Source organism: Gymnodraco acuticeps, unplaced genomic scaffold, assembly GCF_902827175.1.
Source record: "Gymnodraco acuticeps unplaced genomic scaffold, fGymAcu1.1, whole genome shotgun sequence".
NCBI lineage: Eukaryota > Metazoa > Chordata > Actinopteri > Perciformes > Bathydraconidae > Gymnodraco > Gymnodraco acuticeps.
Window position 1 is genome coordinate 492,844 of NW_022990055.1, and position 20,337 is coordinate 513,180.

The 20,337-nt window shown below is 39.8% G+C and overlaps 1 protein-coding gene across 2 annotated transcripts in view; it reads right to left on the bottom strand.

Annotated features, from left to right (window-relative positions):
• The window catches only part of si:ch211-51h4.2, a 96,912-nt gene that overhangs the window by 31,739 nt on the left and 44,836 nt on the right, over nucleotides 1–20,337 (bottom strand). For both annotated transcript variants that reach the window (XM_034216012.1, XM_034216013.1), the window contains one exon: nucleotides 2,498–2,597. In XM_034216012.1, the coding sequence (XP_034071903.1) occupies nucleotides 2,498–2,597 (100 nt within the window). The remainder of the gene's footprint in view (nucleotides 1–2,497; nucleotides 2,598–20,337) is intronic.

Consider the following 20,337-nt stretch of genomic DNA (forward strand, 5'->3'; position numbering starts at 1 on the left):
TGTAGTCATATTCAGCCATTTGTTAACAACCACCGTTTTTCAGACACGTAAACTCTTCAAAAATCACCAGTGGGGTCACTGCTGATGGATTTAATGTCGTAGAACAAAACGTGATCCGTCTCTCAGGGGCAGTTCTAGGGAGGGCCAGGGGGGCCAGTGCCCCCTAACACTGACCTCTGACCCCCCTAACAATGAAAAGTGTTTTTTTTTTTTTTTTAAATGTATATTTTCTGGTACTCGGTTTGCCAAAAACCGCAGGATTTTGTTGCTGTAATGTGCGATTGTGCAGACACCCTTATGTAAAGTAGAGATGTAACTGTTCATTGCCTTTATTTTTATATAAATATGGTGTGAGCACTATAACTTAAGCTGAAGCTAACAGTAATAACTATAAGATATATCTGAAATAAATAAGTGTACTGAAACAAATACCAATAACTGTATTGCATTGTTTTCTTATGCGCAATTACTTCATACTGTCTAGTTCTCTTTTTCGTCCTGCATTTATTGTGCCCCCCTCAGAAAATAACTGGCCCCCCAGTCAAATTGGTCTAGAACCGCCACTGCTGTCTCTTCAATTTGTGTCAAACACAGACTTTATTTGGAGCTATTTTCCCAAATCCTATGGAGAAATCCCATTGACTCTGAGACGAGGGAACCGGTAGTGGTAAAATGCTAACTCACTTCAGGGTTTTAGGACTCGTCACTGCACCACTCTATTATGTATTTATTTTGGTTTTCTCACAATGTTTCTTAGCTAACAATAATAGATGGTGACTTAATGAAAAGAGGAAGAAAAAGGTTTGATTAGCAGCATTACATTTGTTATTCAGACAACATTTTAGAGGATTTAATTCCAAATTATGCAAGTTAACTGATGATGGCAGGAAATAGTTCAAATGAAAAAAAAATAGCGCTTTTTTTCCTTATATATTACACCTAAATATGGAAAGGTTATATGTTGTATGTTGTCTCTGAAATAGCGAATTTGCTATACCAATTAAAAGAAAAAAGTCTTATCATATAGACTCTTCCTTCCATAAAATATTTGGCAACATTTGCAAAATATTTGGAAAAATTCTGAATAATTCGTTACAGCTTTGTATGTGGTTTCACTTACATTTTCTCTTAACATGGTCTTCAATATTTGAAAGTCAACTACAAGGCAAACATGCCCATTTAAAGACAAAGGCAAGGCAAGCCAAAGTTATTTATAGAGCATCTTTCAACACAAGGCAATTCAAAGTGCTTTACAAAAATGAAAAAAACATTACCAGCATTAAGAAATAGTGCAGCGGAAACACATTTAAATGGCATTTAAAAACAGTCATTAAAAAGCAAAGATAATAAAATAAACATAAAAAATACATGAATAAAAGTTACAAAAAGAAAAGTCTTCAGCCTGGATTTAAGTAGTAAGAGTTGCAGCGGACCTGCAGGTTTCTGGGAGTTTGTTCCAGATATTTGGAGCATAATAACTGAACGCTGCTTTACCATGTTTAGTTCTGACTCTGGGGACAGAAAGCTGACCAGTCCCTGAAGACCTGAGAGTTCTGGAGATGTATTTTGGGCCTAAACCATTCAAAGCTAAACCAGCAGCAGTATTTTGAAAGAAATTATTTGACAAACAGGAAGCCAGTGTAAAGACTTCAGAACAGGAGTGATGTGGTCCACTTTCTTAGTGTCAGTGAGGACTCGAGCAGCGGCGTTCTGAATTAGCTGCAGCTTCCTAATAGATTTTTTAGTGAGACCTGTGAAGACACCATTACAGTAGTCGAGTCTACTGAAGATAAAAGCATGGACAAGTTGTTCTAAATCCTGCTGTGACATTAGTCTTTTAATCCTAGATATACTCTTTAGGTGATAGTATGCTGACTTAGTAACTGTTTTAATGTGACTGTTGAAACTCAGGTCAGAGTCCATGACTACACCTAGATTTCTGGCTTTATCTGTTGTTTTGAACATTGCAGACTGAAGCTCAGCGCTAACTTTTATACGTTCTGCCTTGGCTCCAAAAACAATCACCTCAGTTTTATCTTTGTTTAATTTAATGAAGTTCTGACACATCCAGTCATTGAATTGTTCAATGCATTATTAATTATTTGTTTGTTTTTCATTATCTGAGCCAGTGGAGGCATGTACATTAGATGTTAAAAAGAAGAGGCCCCAAGATGGAGCCATGAGGAGCCCCACATGTCATATTTGTCAACCCAGATGTGTAGTAACCTATAGAAACAAAGTGTTTCCTGTCCTTTAAGTAGGATTCCAATTTAGAAGTTACAGTTTTGTCTTCTCATTGAATCTAAAACTCAGATTTTGTGTGGCTGGTTTAATGTTTTCCTAATATGGGCATTCAGAGGGCCGAAATGAAAGCACTGTAGAACGAAGGAGCATTTACTGGAAAAATAAATAAATCCGAAGGCCAGAAAGGTGAAAGATGAAGACAGAAAGAAAAAAAAGAAGAAAGTAATATTTATTTTAGAAAGCGGATTCTCACCCAGAGCCACCGTGCCCATAAGGAAAGGTTTCCCCATCTGAGTGAAGTCGCTACTGCTCTGCAGGCCCACCTCTGACCCCACTGCAAATGTCACTGCCACCTGAGACACACACACACACACACACACACACACACACACACACACACACACACACACACACACACACACACACACACACACACACACACACACACACACACACACACACACACACACACACACACACACACACACACACACACACACACACACACACACACAAAGGTGTTCTGTTAAGATTGAGATAAAAGTCGATACACATCATAGTATTTTTCGCAATGGGTGGAAATGACATCCTCTAAAGCAGGGGTGCCCAACCAGTCGATCGACCGGTCGATCGCGGGGAGATTCCCAGTCGATCGCAAGATGTGTCTGAAAATAGAACAACAATATTCGGTTTTATCGTTAAAGAGCAACTTCCAGGTTAAAGACACCTGTGAATAAATGTGTAGGAAAATGATGAATAAACTAGATTTAAAATACAGAAAATACAGAAATATACACTACAGTGACATCTGGCGTCGTTTTTGTAAGAAATGTTCACTTCTGCATAAAAAAGCCTCGGCACGTGACCTCCCGCGTGTGACGTAACAAAGGGTAAACAAGGGGGAGAGCGGCCGGTGTAACATATTAATAAACATGGATCCCAATGCTAGTTTCGACACAGAAGAAGTTGAACATGAATATTCGAATGCATACGACGGACCACAACCTTATAATTATGAGCCTGCTAGGCGTCCAAGAGACCAGGAGCAGCCAAGGATTAGAAGAAATAACAGCCATCGGAGAGAAATTGAGCTGTGGTGTGAGGAGAACCAGTGGAGAACTGGGCAGCTATCTTGGTGAGTGACCGGCGTTAGCTACAGAATGTTACTTGTTGTACATGTTGATGTACAGAAAATAAAAATATGGTTTATTTTAGTAACAGACCGTCATAATCCACACATGGTTATCCATTTATAAAAAAAATATGATTTTTGTATAGACTATAATTATATTTGATATGTTAAAGAGGTTTTTGTGCATGTAAATGGTCTGCATAAACTGAAATCCCAAAGTTCCCTCCAGAGGGAGTTTCTCTCCCACACACTCCCCCCCGCCTGAAACGCCTCCATTGGACTCCATTGTTTACTTGCGTTACATAGTGACACAACTATCTAAAACTAACGCATCTATTGGCTAGTGCTCCAACACATTGAGACTAAGGCTGCAGCCGCACGGAGACGAAATGGGTCGTATCCGCTACAGTTCTCTATCTTATATAGACGGTTTGGCCACACGAGGCCGACAGGGAAACGCAGATAACGATAACGCGTCCCAAGGTGGGTAGATCTGCGGACGGAACACTCTGGGGGGCCAAACGGCTCCGTGTGTACGCCCTATACGATCATTTCCTGATAATGATGACGCAATAGCCCCACCTCTCCCCAACTCTGCTGCTCACTGCTGTAGCATGGTCAGTAGCTAATGTCAGTAGCTACTGCTACTGACATTAGCTACTGACCATGCTACAGATGTTAGTGCAAAAATCTACAGCTCCTCTACCACAACCATCAGCAACAAGTGAACATGGAGAACTACATGAACTACATGTTGCTAAATCCACCGCGGAGAATAAACAGAAGGGCAACCATGGCAACCATGCTCGGGTGGTCTTCTTCGCTGCTTTTGGTGTATTTTGTGGCAGAAGTACAGCGCCACTTACAGGCCCGGCATATGTACTACAGCGTCTCCAGTGGGTCGAGCTGTCTCGTGTGGACGGAAGACTTTTTTGATATCGAATTTGGTTCGTTTTCGTTATCGTCTCCGTGTGGCTCCAGCCTAAGGGGTGGGACATATCTAAGAGGTTGACCAATCACAACAGAGCCGGCCTGCTAACCAATCAGAGGAGACTGGGCTCTGATTTCAGACAGAGGTTGAAAAGAGGTGCTGCAGCACAGGAAGCATGAGAGAATAAAGAGCTTTTTGAACATTAAAGCATGGAGACATGTCACAGTAGCGACACTACATACTGATATGAACCTGAAAATGAGCAGAATATGTATGATTTAATGCAACATGTGTCTAATATTCACAACCTTTTCTGTCCAAAGTGTCAACTGGCTGTTAAAAGGGGGGAACATCTGAATTGAGAAACACTGAATCCACACTGGAAGCTTTTTTGTAACCACTCAGCTACAGAGTACACTGAGGCAGAGAACTGAGTGCTGTATGTGTGCAAACTAAACACAGGAGAGTAACCTTTGTGTTTTAGTGCAACAAAAACACACTGTGCCCTGTTACCTAATGGACAGAGAGATGTGAAAAGTGTAGAAATTCAGATGGCGGCAGATCATTTCACAGCCAATAGTAAGAAACGGAAGTGAAGGAGAAACAGACGAGAGAGGAGGTGAGGGAATAAACTAAATGATACCCAGACATGAGTGTGATCAGAAACAAAAAGCAGGGAGAGGAGAGAGCGCAGAGGAAAGAAGACACAACATTTAACAAGATGAAGGAGTGAGTGCAAGTGGTGAAGAGGAGTGTTGAGTGAGAGCACAGGATGATTGATTCTAATGACTTTCAAGTGAGATACCTGTCTGCCAACTAATGCCTTTTAAATGGACTGAAACATCTGAGAGGCTTCTTTAAAAAATCTTTAAGAAGTTGTCTCATCCTCTCATGACGGGGCAAGTTTCATTAGTGCTCAGAAGGGGAATGGACTGCGTTTTACTTAACTACTCACCGCATGCACGCACGCACACGCACACACACACACGCACACACACACACACACACACACACACATACACACACACACACACACACACACACACACACACACCACACACACACACACACACACACACACGCACACACACACCTGGCTGCATTATCCTCTTTTAAAATGATTTGACCGCCGCGAGCAGGGGCTGCAATATACCCTTGCTGTCATGGGAGCAGGCAGCATTAAAGGTTCAATGACAACTTTATTAGAGGTGAGGGTCCGGAGTCTTAACCAATTATAAAGCCTGAATAAATGTCACGCTAATTATTTCCAGAAAGCCGTGAAATTGTAGTCGATTCTCCGTGAATAATCTACCTTCCAACACAATTCCACAGTTGGCTGAATAAGATTCATTTAAAAAGTGTGTGCGTGTGGGTATGTCTTTGTGTTTGTGTGTGTGTCCTCAACGTTTCTATGTGTTTGATGGTACATCTAAAGCATCATTTAGGCCTATTTCACAATGACTGAATGGAGCTCTGATCATGGTGTATCAACTTAATTTAGACATCACTGTTATTCAATTTTCTGGCATGTTTCTATATGAAGCAATCAGTCAGATGTCAGAGAGGAAGAGGAGAAGAAGAGGAGAGGAAAATAAGTGAGGAGAAGAGAGGAGACGAAGTGAGGAAGAGAGATGGGGGAGAAGCAGGTGTGATTTTCGCTTTACTAAGCATGTGTATGCCAACTAGAATGACCAGTTACAGTTGTAAAAATAAAATCATAGTTCCTGAGTTATGGCCGAATACAATGGTTTTATGATGTCATAGAGACTCTAACCACACATCCACGGTCTCCAAAACAAAAACACTATCCAAAAGATACCTGATGCTTAATGTGATCTTTGCGTTATTATTTTTGATTTACATGTATATTAAATTCTTCTTAGATTTTTATAAGCTTTAAAAGAATGGCATTGGCAACCGTTTAAGTCCTGAATATTGTTTGCCCGTACTCACTTTTCAGGGCAGTGAGCTCAGCATAATAACTGAGAACAAAAAGGGAACATTATTCTGAGAAATTTCTGCCTGAATAGAAACCTCAAATAATAAAAGAGGACATATTATGCTCACTTTCAGGTTCATATTTGTATTCTGTGTCTCTACTGTGTCCATACTTTAATGTTCAAAAAGCTCTTTATTTTCCTCATACTGCCTGTGCTGCAGCACCTCTTTTCACCCTCTGTCTGAAACCAGAGCCCAGTCTGCTCTGATTGGTTAGCTGGTGGGCTCTGTTGTGATTGGTTAACCACTGTGTCTGAATGTCCTGCCCCTTAGCCTATCACATACAATATGTTGGAGCGCTGGCCAAAAGGAAAGTGTAGTGTAATTATAGTGGGAGAGAAACTCCCTCTGGTGGGAACTTTTGGATTTTAACCTTTGCAGACCATTTACATGCACAAAAACCTATAGAACACACTACAGGAAAGAAAAACCTTCAAAAGCATAACAGAGCCTCTTTATAAACTGTGGAGTTAATGAAAAAAATATGTCCTTCCACCCCCAGCGGAAATGTTGGCCTTGGCCTGATTTATACTGTGCTGTACTTATCTTTAAATGAAAAGATTAATTTGACTCTTGTATTAAGTATGGAACCAGAGCCAGGAAGTAATTACAGCAGCTTAGCTTAGCATAAGGACAGGAAGCAGGGGACCAACCAACTTTGTTCCGTCCAAAGTTTTAAAATGAGCCAGATATTCGGTGTTCATTGGTGAGCTTTAAAATATTTGCCATTTTTAATATTATGCAAGGCAGCTGTTCCTCACTGAATCAGGTATTTTTTCTAAGCTTTCCTACTCCCCAGCTGCATACCTAATGGGCAGATATTAGCGGGAAGGATGGATATGTAGGCGGCGTGTGGAGCAGTGGATAGACCCTTGATGTTCGGATCAGGGGGTCACAGGTTCAAACCCCACTGCAGTCAGCATGTCGTTGTGTCCCTGGGCAAGACACTTCACCCCAAATTGCTCCTGTGGGGATCGCACACAGTATTGAGTATGTAAGTCGCTTTGGATAAAAGCGTCTAACAAGTGACATGTAATGTAATTTAATATGTGGGAAAGAAGCATAACACACAAGTTAAAACTATTTTACAAAATATAAACATATATGTGTCAGTCAGGTCAGAAGTTGAGTTTGAACGTATAGTTAATTCACTCCCAAAGGCCCGGCACACCCATGGGCCACACACCCACAGCTCTAATCAACCAGCCTCAGTATTTTTTTTGGTCTTCAATACTTCTTAGTTATTTGGTTTCAATAGTTTTTTCTATAATTCTAGAAATAGTTTTTCAATAATGAACAGTATCTAGTAATTGTTTGGTACAACCTTGGTTACAGGACAATGTGAGCTCAGCCGGTAATAGAAGTTAAGTTAAAGCACTGTGACCACTGATTGGTCAGAGATACGTCCTGCACAAACCCACCATTTTAAATAGCCACGCTACCGTCAATAGGACGCCCAATAAACAAAACTTTAATTTGATGCTCTTAATGAAAATGTAAGTTTACATTAAAGTAAAATTGTTAATCCATTTAATAACATTCAAAATAAATGGCATGTTCATGAAGTGTTGCTACGCCGATAAGGGTGACTGTGACTCTGGAAGTGGAGTGGTCAATACCAATCATAAGGTTGGTCGTCCGATGCCATGCCTCTGTAGTCATGTGTCCTTGGGGAAAAAGCTCAACCCAAATTGCTCCTGATGGCATGGCCAACGGTGTGTAAGTGCAGGGCCGCCCCTCCCTACAGGCCAATCACGCAGGCTGCATGGGGCCCCCGCCTTGCGCAGGGGGCCCCGCCCAGAGGGCCTCAGCTGCTGTGCGCAGATCTCCGATCAGTTCTCCGCTCAGTTCTCCGCGCACCCCCCGCGAGAGTGAGAGGTGACAAGGGGAGCACGTCTGTAACCCGACACCGTTGCAATGAATCGACATCTGACCAATCACGGCTTTGATACGGCCACTAGTGCAGGTGAAGAGATGTCGGTGAAAAGACAGTTTCAGTCCGGCGCAAGCAAGAGGGAAAAAAATTAAAACTTGAAGAAACTAGATTATCACTCGAAGGTGGGTTATTGTATGAGTCAAATGTACAACTTGCAAATGTTGTATAAGTCAAATTGCCATATTAAAACATCAGCTGCAATTCACGACATGAAGAAGGCAGTCTCTGCAGAGCATAATGGAGATGCAGTTATTTCCAGCATTCTTTATTTACCATTCATTCAAGTATGTGGTGCCTTTTATCTGCTAATGTACAGGAGGAAGAGTGATACACTGTCTGTCTAGTTGGCTTACATAACAGTTAAAGTTTACAGTCTAAAAAACATGGAGCATTGTTTCCCCTTATATTCATTTTTATGTCAATTTGCACATTTCATGGTGATGCTCAGCCTCTCCCCTTAACTCCTAACAGTCATCATCATGTCAACCACAACACAGAGAAATACTGATAGAAATGTGTGTGTAGTTGTTGATACATTGCTGACAGAGGGAACTACATTTGAATACAGATTTAAGAAATATCCGTTTTTGAGTCATGTCATAAGCATGTTTTGTCTTGAATATATTACAACTATATTATAATAAAAATAATATAGTGTTTATATTATTGAATTGATTATGATTATGATTATTAGTAGAAGTAGTTTATTTGCATTAATTATATTTTAATCTTTGTGAGGCTAGTATTTGGCAGGAAATGCAGACGTATTCACCTGTAAACGCACACTGAACGACATACATGCACATTTACCATTTACCTCACTGCATACAAAAGTAACTGTTGATAATAATAATAAACAGGAATTATATTTGCAAAGTAGCCTACTTTGTTTCCAAAAAAAAAAAAGTTCACTCCTGTCGGTCGGGGGGGGGGGGCCTCATCTCACAATGTCGCTTGGGGCCCCAAATTGGCCAGGGGCGGTGTGTGAAAGTTAGTTTTCCTGAGCAGGTAGCCTCTTGTATGCGTCTGCATGAACGTGTGTGACTAGGTTAATACTGATTTGTTAATAAGGGGACGAAAGTTGGGAATAATTGGTATAGAACTGCAGTCCATTTACCATTTAGCCTCAGATGAGAATCTTACTGCCCGCCAATGAAATCGAAAAAAGGGTAGCACAAGTGAATAAAGTCAAATAAAGCAGAACTATGCAGCGGGAATGAAGCACTAGTGTCCTAGAAGACAACACACTGCTGATGCGTCTGTCTGAAGCCATCCATTTCCTTACAATGGCCTTACTTTCAGGATCAATCCTAATCAAAAAGATGCCCGAGGGGTGGGGTGTGGGGGGGGGGTGCTTAGATGTCTCTCACTCTGCCTCTTCACGAATCCCCTCAAAACTCTTATTTAAATCCTGCTCAAAACATCAGTCAACTTCATAAGTTGTTTACTGCCAAGGTTTCACATTCACTTTCCATAAAGTTGACTTTAAGGCTGGATGTACCAATCTAACTTTGGCATTTATAAAGTGTTTTCTTTTTTTTTCTTGCAGCAGGGAAACATCTCCCGGAGGCCAGTGTTTGGAGATTGGAATACATTATGTACTGCTTCATTTAGGAATATACAGCACTGGAAGAGAGGCAATCAGAAAGACGCTAGGATTTATTTTATTTTGAGAACGTTCAAAAATGCGGGGTATATGCTGTAAAGGCTATTTCCAAACAATTTATGGTGGAATACTAAAAGAGCCACAAAAGTAGAATGGATCTTTAAATTGAAAAAGCGATAACGTGTTTTTAAACAATTACAAAACAGCAGCAGAAACTTCTGACATCAATCATAACTTTGTGTTAATGAGCACAAATCTCTATCCACCCACACGTTTCATCTGCAGTATTTAAGATAACATGAGAGGCAGTGTTTTAACAAGCAGTCCAGCCTACGCATCGGAGCTCTTTACTGACCATCAGACAGCCACAGTGTGTAGGAAGCTCATCAGTATTCCCATCCTCATGCCACAGGGTTCACACACCCTCCAATATTGAGAAAAATCCACTTTGTTTCAAGTGGAGACAACAAAGACAACTTTGAAGGTATTTTGTATTCTTCATTTGTCAGAAGTTTGTCCCCTACCCCCTCCTGGGTTCATGGGACTATTAAGGGGGCCGCTGCCACCTGTCATATTAGAGAGAGAAACAGCACACCTCTCAATAGCTTCTCTAGCTGGTGTAGTTGCCAGTGAATCAATGAAAAGCTCAACTGTTGTGTAAACTTAACACTAAAACCGCCAGAGGTCGCTGTATACCTACAATCTCCAACGGGTCAAATTTACCCGCTATTGATTTTCACGGTACAATGTTCTTTTATTTATCATACAGAACAGTGAGTTTTGATCGCACAGGGATGAAACGTATACTAATAGAATCTGTGGACTCTCAGCTTTCATATGATATAGTTTGTGCCGATAGCATGAAGTATAAAACATCGCTACCAGTGCTGATTTAAACGCTTGGTGTTAGACTTGTGTTTTGTTTAGGTACAAATCTCTCTGCTCTCTCTCTCTATAACTTATCTATCGATCTATATATAATATCTATCTGTCTATCTCTCTCTATCTATCTATCTATCTATCTATCTATCTATCTCTCTCTCTCTTAATCTATCCCTCTATCTATAAGGAACCAAGTAGACAAAATACGTTGCTATAGCAACACGTCATGTTTACACAACACACTCTCACTCCATAATCGTCCAGGAGCGACATTTGGTCAGGGTCCCGTGGCGTGCAGTTGTGACGCTCCTAGGCTCCTTCAGCTTCATAAAGGGACGCAAATAGCTTTCAACTGATTGCAATGTATTCCCATCTGCGGCGGGATTTGACGCTCATGGAAGCACGGCATTCGTTTGTGTCGGCTGCCCTTAAAGGCAATGTGAGCGTCCATTCTCATTGGATAACGGAGAATTGTACACCCAGAAGTAAGTATTCCCCTTACTGTCGATTGATTTTACAGTGATATCTGCACTACTCATCGACTAAAAAACACCAGATTATCCTTGTTAATTACACAACATTGATTGGTTTAAATTGTGTGCAATGCTTTTGTATTTTTCCCCTTCGATTCGGAGAAACAAATATTTGTTCGGAGTAAAGGATGGCAGAAGACACTACACTACCCAGAATCCCCAGCTATCGTTTAGGACTACACCATGTGCTCTGTTTGACAAACCCCGTTTTTTTCACCATTCATTCCAATGGCTGGCGTCTATGTCACGTGATCTTCAAATTTCTCCCTGCAGAAAAAAAAAACATGGCCGAACTTCGTTTTATTCTCAGTGGAAAATGCCTATTTTAAAGTTAGTTTGGCCATTAAAATGCGTTTTGATGTCATTTGATGCGAGAAATATGAGTTGTTATTTCAGATTATGATATTTAGTTTGCTAGTTATTACGAAGATTACTTCAGGAAATTGCGTCCATAGAACGTTTTCATTGTTACCAAGGTGGTTGCTAGGGACGCTGCTATCGATATTATTTCTGTTATGTTGTGTAACTGTTTAATGGTGTTATCTTTATTGCTACCCCCTTCTCCGTCAATGTATAGTGTTGGTCCACAGCGCAAACGTATTAGTTTAACAAAATCCGCATCTAAAGATACGTTATTTTCCCCTGTGCAATTCCAGTCTCACATCTCACAGCACATCGTCATTAACAAATACCGGAAACAGACCGAAAACATTTTTTTTTTTTAAATAAAAAACTTTATTCCAAGTGTGCTTGCTTTTCTCTTTGAAAGTCATCACATAACGGCATTGTAATACACGGTTCGGCTGCATTAAATATGACATATCTGCCGTAGTTCTGTATTTATAGAGCCCTGATGAGAAGACTTCTAGACAAACATGAGGAACTGAAAACGTGACGTGGATCATAAATATATCAGCAATTAAACAACATCTTACATTTCTTTTCACACAATACGTCTCCTTGCAGTATCAACACTAATTCGGATGACTTTTATATTTGATCCAATTGGTAGATAGGCTGTATTTACACCATAAAGGTGCACAGCTGATATAAAGGGACACCTAGTGGTTAAAGCATGTTATTGAATTTCATTATTTTTATTATTAGATATTAATAGGATCCCTATAAAGTATATTCATTACTCGTTATTCTCTACTAATAGTTCATTAAAGACTGTATATAATGACTATTTTGCACATCCCTTTCAAGATTTCAAGATTTTCTAAGGTTTATTGACATATCATATAGGCCTACACAACTATGGTGTAGTTCTGCATTGAATGAAAACTTGGGTCGCAGGTTCCTCAATAGTGCATTACAAGACATCTATCAATATTTGTGCACACCTCCAGCAATATTAACTATGTTGAAGCACTTATTTTAACTGATATTATACATGTATTATACTCTAATAAGATGTATGTAGATATTTCATCTCCGGCCTTGTCAGGTTTTGAACAATCAATAAATAAAGAACACAGAATTGTTAAATATAAAACACAGAATTTGTGTGATTATACTAAATGATTTACAAATAAACACCACTGCATATTTACAACTGTTACACATGCTGATGTAACACAAATGTTTCCAACTTGGGATCAATCAAGTATATCTTATTTTAAGCTGATCGATGGCTACTGCCAGATTTGCAAAAATTTGCCTCTGAACCTTGACAAGTGCATGTTTCAGGCTTATCAATTAATGTAATGTAATGTAATGTAATGTAATGTTATCAATTAACAACAGGGGGTCACAAACATAAGACCAGCTGTTAAATAAAGCTCTTCTGACCTTAGCTGGCATGTGGGTATATATATTAATGCTGCCCATTATGGGCACAAGCAATTTTCACCCATTTATTAATTATATGTTTTAAATTTGAGTGTTTCCTATCCCCTTAAACCTCCAGGGATGTACACAGTTTAATACTGGCAACTTCTTATTATGGGAAATACGAAAACGTCTTTTAAAACTACAACTCCCAGTAGAGACGTGCCATAGATAGAGAACATGTTGCGAAACACAATAGCCAGCATGTGTAGTTCTGGGGACGGGGTGGGGGGGGGGGGGGGGGACGCGGTGGACCCGTTCAAATCCAGTTTTGGACAGTCTGCCGTGGTTCCATCCCATTTCAAGTGCTGTTCGATGCTTGGCGTAACCCTCGGAGCACACTCTCCAATCACAGAGCTTGAGGACTATCACGGGGTTTGTCAAACAGAGCACATGGTGTAGTCCTAAACGATAGCTGGGTATTCTGGGTAGTGTAGTGTCTTCTGCCATCCTTTACTCAGAACAAATATTTGTTTCTCCGAATCGAAGGGGACAAATACAAAAGCATTGCACACAATTTAAACCAATCAATGTTGTGTAATTAACAAGGATAATCTGGTGTTTTTTAGTCGATGAGTAGTGCAGATATCACTGTAAAATCAATCGACAGTAAGGGGAATACTTACTTCCGGGTGTACAATTCTCCGTTATCCAATGGGAATGGATAAGGGCAGCCGACACAAACGAATGCCGTGCTTCCATGAGCGTCAAATCCCGCCGCAGATGGGAATACATTGCAATCAGTTGAAAGCTATTTGCGTCCCTTTATGAAGCTCAAGGAGCCTAGGAGCATCGCAACTGGACGCCACGGACACTGACCAAACGTCGCTCCTGGACGCTTAGGGAGTGAGAGTGTGTTGGTTTACGCTGCATTTTCTATGAGGTAAATATTACCCGCTGGCAGATATAGGTATAAATGTAATTTTCTTTGCCGATTTTTTCAATCTGACTTCATATTGACAATTTTTAACAACTGAGGGTGCTATATAACACACTTTCAGGAAAAGTCACGGACTGGGAGACTTTAATATGTTATGAAAAAAAGTTACAATCAAAAAACAGCTGCGGGTAAAATTGACCTGTTGGCGGTTCTAGTGTTACAGTAAAACTGTGAGCAGGAAATGGAAAGCAGAGAACGTTTTTAAATCAAAAGCCAGAAAAAAACCAAATCATTTGAAAGAAAGAAGGAATTCCGATTGAAATGCCTTTATTATGGCAATGTTGTATTACACTCATAAAGCATTGTCAAATCCACAACATGTGTTTATCAAATAATATATTAATATCTATGCAATTGACATTGCGTTGACATCGGCAGTATAGTGATATTTCTAGCTGATCATATTGGCTCCTTAATTGTCTCTGACCTGGAGCCCCCACATCAAGTACATCTGGAACAGACTTCTCCAGTGGACAGTTAACTGTAGCATCATTAATAAAGTGTAATGTGTAACAGCCCAACACTGTTGTAGCTCTATGAACTGACAGTATTAGCATATTTAGTCCATCACCCCTAACTCCCCAGGACAAGTCAAATCATGGTCCATTCCAGAATGCTTCAGATACTGGCTGTTTGGCTTAGTTGATAACCAGCATTTTATGTGAGTGTTAAAAAAGATTGGCTCATATCAGTAACAGATTGACATGTTCTTCATTCAGCGGGGTAAACATTACTTTTTACATTTTTATATTTGGAAAATGGGCAGCATTTAAGAGATAGTGTGTCTACTATTTTGAATTCAAGACTAGGTTGATGTAATTAAAAAACTACAAGGATGTTGCAGTGATTCTTTGGAAGAATAGCTAAAGCCCAATCTTTTAGGGTAGTTATAGTGGTCCAATATGATTGGCTGGTCTTTGTGTCTGATATGGTGACTGCAAGTTGGTAAAGCAGCTAACTAACTGAACTATCAAAGTCCTCCAATCGCAAAATCTAAATTATTCCGAAAAAGTTTAGAAGCTAATGCTAGCACTAGCTCCAAGCTTTCGGACTGTAAGAGGAACAGCCAGAATACTATCGGACTAAAAATGGCGTCTGATTTTACCTCTCTCAAAAAGTCTGAGGACAATGGGTCACCATCGGAACAATGAATAGCCGGACGGGAGGAGTTATCCGTCTGCTTTGTTCCACTAATGGAATCTTTTGCTTTTACACAAGGAATCATATATTCCAGCTCGAAGTGCACTTCTGACTTCTGAGAGCGCTGACCTCTGCCAAGGCTGTTAGTACAAATAATATGTGTATCCGCCCGGTGATTCAGATCCACTCTAAAGTTGAATGGGCTCTTTTCCTGGGCCAACACTAGTCTTGTGAAAATCAGGCCAGTAGTCTTTTAGTAATCCTGCTGTAAACACACAAACAAACTGAACCGAAAACATAACCTACTTGGAGCTGGTAGTGATCTAAGTCATAAATACATCAATGGATGCTTTTTTTCTAGAAAAATGCGATTAAAATAATCTTGGTGTGATACATTGGCTGTGATGCTTTCCAGTAATCGTTGACTGAGAAGTTGTAACTTTGGCATTTATAAATCTAACTTTGGCATTTATAAAGTGTTTTCTTTTTTTTTCTTGCAGCAGGGAAACATCTCCCGGAGGCCAGTGTTTGGAGATTGGAATACATTATGTACTGCTTCATTTAGGAATATACAGCACTGAAGAGAGGCAATCAGAAAGACGCTAGGATTTATTTTATTTTGAGAACGTTCAAAAATGCGGGTATATGCTGAAAAGGCTATTTCCAAACAATTTATGGTGGAATACTAAAAGAGCCACAAAAGTAGAATGGATCTTTAAATTGAAAAAGCCGATAACGTGTTTTTAAATAATTACAAAACAGCAGCAGAAACTTCTGACATCAATCATAACTTTGTGTTAATGAGCACAAATCTCTATCCACCCACACGTTTCATCTGCAGTATTTAAGATAACATGAGAGGAGTGTTTTAACAAGCAGCCAGCCTACGCATCGGAGCTCTTTACTGACCATCAGACAGCCACAGTGTGTAGGAAGCTCCTCAGTATTCCCATCCTCATGCCACAGGGTTCACACACCCTCCAATATTGAGAAAAATCCACTTTGTTTCAAGTGGAGACAACAAAGACAACTTTGAAGGTATTTTTTATTCTTCATTTGTCAGAAGTTTGTCCCCTACCCCCTCCTGGGTTCATGGGACTATTAAGGGGCCGCTGCCACCTGTCATATTAGAGAGAGAAACAGCACACCTCTCAATAGCTTCTCTAGCTGGTGTAGTTGCCAGTGAATCAATGAAAAAGCTCAACTGTTGTGTAAACTTAACACTAAAACCGCCAGAGGTCGCTGTATACCTACAATCTCCAACGGGTCAAATGTACCCGCTATTGATTTTCAAGGTACAATGTTATTTTATTTATCATACAGAACAGTGAGTTTTGATCGCACAGGGATGAAACATATACTAATAGAATCTGTGGACTCTCAGCTTTTCATATGATATAGTTTGTGCCGATAGCATGAAGTATAAAACATCGCTACCAGTGCTGATTTAAACGCTTGGTGTTAGACTTGTGTTTTGTTTAGGTACAAATCTCTCTGCTCTCTCTCTCTATAACTATCTATCGATCTATATATAATATCTATCTGTCTATCTCTCTCTCTCTATCTATCTATCAATCTATCTATCTATCTCTCTCTCTCTTAATCTATCCCTCTATCTATAAGGAACCAAAGTAGACAAAATACGTTGCTATAGCAACACGTCATGTTTACGCAACACACTCTCACTCCATAATCGTCCAGGAGCAACATTTGGTCAGGGTCCCGTGGCGTGCAGTTGTGACGCTCCTAGGCTCCTTCAGCGTCATAAAGGGACGCAAATAGCTTTCAACTGATTGCAATGTATTCCCATCTGCGGCGGGATTTGACGCTCATGGAAGCACGGCATTCGTTTGTGTCGGCTGCCCTTAAAGGCAATGTGAGTGTCCATTCTCATTGGATAACGGAGAATTGTACACCCGGAAGTAAGTATTCCCCTTACTGTCGATTGATTTTACAGTGATATCTGCACTACTCATCGACTAAAAAACACCAGATTATCCTTGTTAATTACACAACATTGATTGGTTTAAATTGTGTGCAATGCTTTTGTATTTTTCCCTTTCGATTCGGAGAAACAAATATTTTTTCAGAGTAAAGGATGGCAGAAGACACTACACTACCCAGAATCCCCAGCTATCGTTTAGGACTACACCATGTGCTCTGTTTGACAAACCCCGTTTTTTTTCACCATTCATTCCAATGGCTATGTCACGTGATCTTCAAATTTCTCCCTGCAGAAAAAAAAAACATGGCCGAACTTCGTTTTATTCTCGGTGGAAAATGCCTATTTTAAAGTTAGTTTGGCCATTAAAATGCGTTTTGATGTCATTTGATGCGAGAAATATGAGTTGTTATTTCAGATTATGTGTGCAGTGGATGTCCATGATCTTTAGTTTGCTAGTTATTACGAAGATTACTTCAGGAAATTGCGTCCATAGAACGTTTTCATTGTTACCAAGGTGGTTGCTAGGGACGCTGCTATCTTATTATTTCTGTTATGTTGTGTAACTGTTTAATGGTGTTATCTTTATTGCTACCCCCTTCCCCGTCAATGTATAGTGTTGGTCCACAGCGCAAACGTATTAGTTTAACAAAATCCGCATCTAAAGATACGTTATTTTCGCCTGTGCAATTCCAGTCTCACATCTCACAGCACATCGTCATTAACAAATAACGGAAACAGACCGAAAACATTTAAAAAAAAAATAATAATACTTTATTCCGAGTGTGCTTGCTTTTCTCTTTGGAAGTCATCACATAACGGCATTGTAATACACGGTTCAGCTGCATTAAATATTACATATCTGCCGTAGTTCTGTATTTATAGAGACCTGATGAGAAGACTTCTAGACAAACATGAGGAACTGAAAACGTGACGTGGATCATAAATATATCAGCCATTAAACAACATCTTACATTTCTTTTCACACAATACGTCTCCTTGCAGTATCAACACTAATTCGGCTGACTTTTATATTTGATCCAATTGGTAGATAGGCTGTATTTACACCATAAAGGTGCACACCTGATATAAAGGGACACCTAGTGGTTAAAGCATGTTATTGAATTTCATTATTTTTATTATTAGATATTAATAGGATCCCTATAAAGTATATTCATTACTCGTTATTCTCTACTAATAGTTCATTAAAGACTGTATATAATGACTATTTTGCACATCCCTTTCAAGATTTCAAGATTTCCTAAGGTTTATTGACATATCATATAGGCCTACACAACTATGGTGTAGTTATGCATTGAATGAAAAACTTGGGTCGCAGGTTCCTCAATAGTGCATTACAAGACATCTATCAATATTTGTGCGTACCTCCAGCAATGTTAACTATGTTGAAGCACTTATTTTAACTGATATTATACATGTATTATACTCTTATAAGATGTATGTATTTCATCTCCGGCCTTGTCAGGTATTGAACAATCAATAAATAAAGAACACAGAATTGTTCAATATAAAACACAGAATTTGTGTGATTATACTAAATGATTTACAAATAAACACCACTGCATATTTACAACTGTTACACATGCTGATGTAACGCAAATGTTCCAACTTGGGATCAATAAAGTATATCTTATCTTAAGCTGATCGATGGCTACTGCCATATTTGCGAAATTTGCCTCTGAACAGGGGTCACAAACATAAGACCAGCTGTTAAATAAAGCTCTTCTGACGTCTGCTGCCCATTATGGGCACAAGCAATTTTCACCCATTTATTAATTATATGTTTTAAATGTGAGTGTTTCCTATCCCCTAAACCTCCAGGGATGTACACAGTTTAATACTGGCAACTTCTTATTATGGGAAATACGAAAACGTCTTTTAAAACTACAACTCCCAGTAGAGACGTGCCATAGATAGAGAACATGTTGCGAAACAGAATAGCCAGCATATGTAGTTCTGGGGACGGGGTGGGGGGGGGGAGGGGGGGACGCGGTGGACCCGTTCCAAATCCAGTTTTGGACAGTCTGCCGTGGGTTCCATCCCATTTCAAGTGCTGTTCGAAATCGGCGTAACCCTCGGAGCACACTCTCCAATCACAGAGCTTGAGGACTATCACGGGGTTTATCAAACAGAGCACATGGTCCAAACGATAGCTGGGTATTCTGGGTAGTGTAGTGTCTTCTGCCATCCTTTACTCAGGAAAAATATTTTGTTCTCCGAATCGAAGGTGGAAAAATACAAAAAGCATTGCACACAATTAAACCAATCAATGTTGTGTAATTAACAAGGATAATCTGGTGTTTTTTTAGTCGATGAGTAGCTGCAGATATCACTGTAAAAATCAATCGACAGTAAGAGGAATACTTACTTCGGGTGGTACAATTCTCCGTTATCCAATGGGAATGGTAAGGGCAGCCGACACAAACGAATGCCGTGCTTCCATGAGCGTCAAATCCGCCGCAGATGGGAATACATTTGCAATCAGTTGAAAGCTATTTGCGTCCCTTTATGACGCTGAAGGAGCCTAGGAGCATCACAACTGGACGCCACGGACACTGACCCAAACGTCGCTCCTGGACGCTTAGGGAGTGAGAGTGTGTTGGTTTACGCTGCATTTTCTATGAGGTAATATTACCCGCTGGCAGATATAGGTATAAATGTAATTTTCTTTGGCGATTTTTTCAATCTGACTTCATATTGACAATTTTTAACAACAGAGGGTGCTATATAACACACTTTCAGGAAAAGTCACGGACTGGGAGACTTTAATATGTTATGGAAAAAAGTTACAATCAAAAAACAGCTGCGGGTAAAATTGACCTGTTGGCGGTTCTAGTGTTACAGTAAAACTGTGAGCAGGAAATGGAAAGCAGAGAACGTTTTTAAATCAAAAGCCAGAAAAAACCAAATCATTGAAAGAAAGAAGGAATTCCTGATTGAAATGCCTTTATTATGGCAATGTTGTATTACACTCATAAAGCATTGTCAAATCCACAACATGTGTTTATCAAATAATATATTAATATCTATGCAATTGACATTGCGTTGACATCGGCAGTATAGTGATATTTCTAGCTGATCATATTGGCTCCTTAATTGTCTCTGACCTGGAGCCCCCACATCAAGTACATCTGGAACAGACTTCTCCAGTGGACAGTTAACTGTAGCATCATTAATAAAGTAGTAATGTGTAACAGCC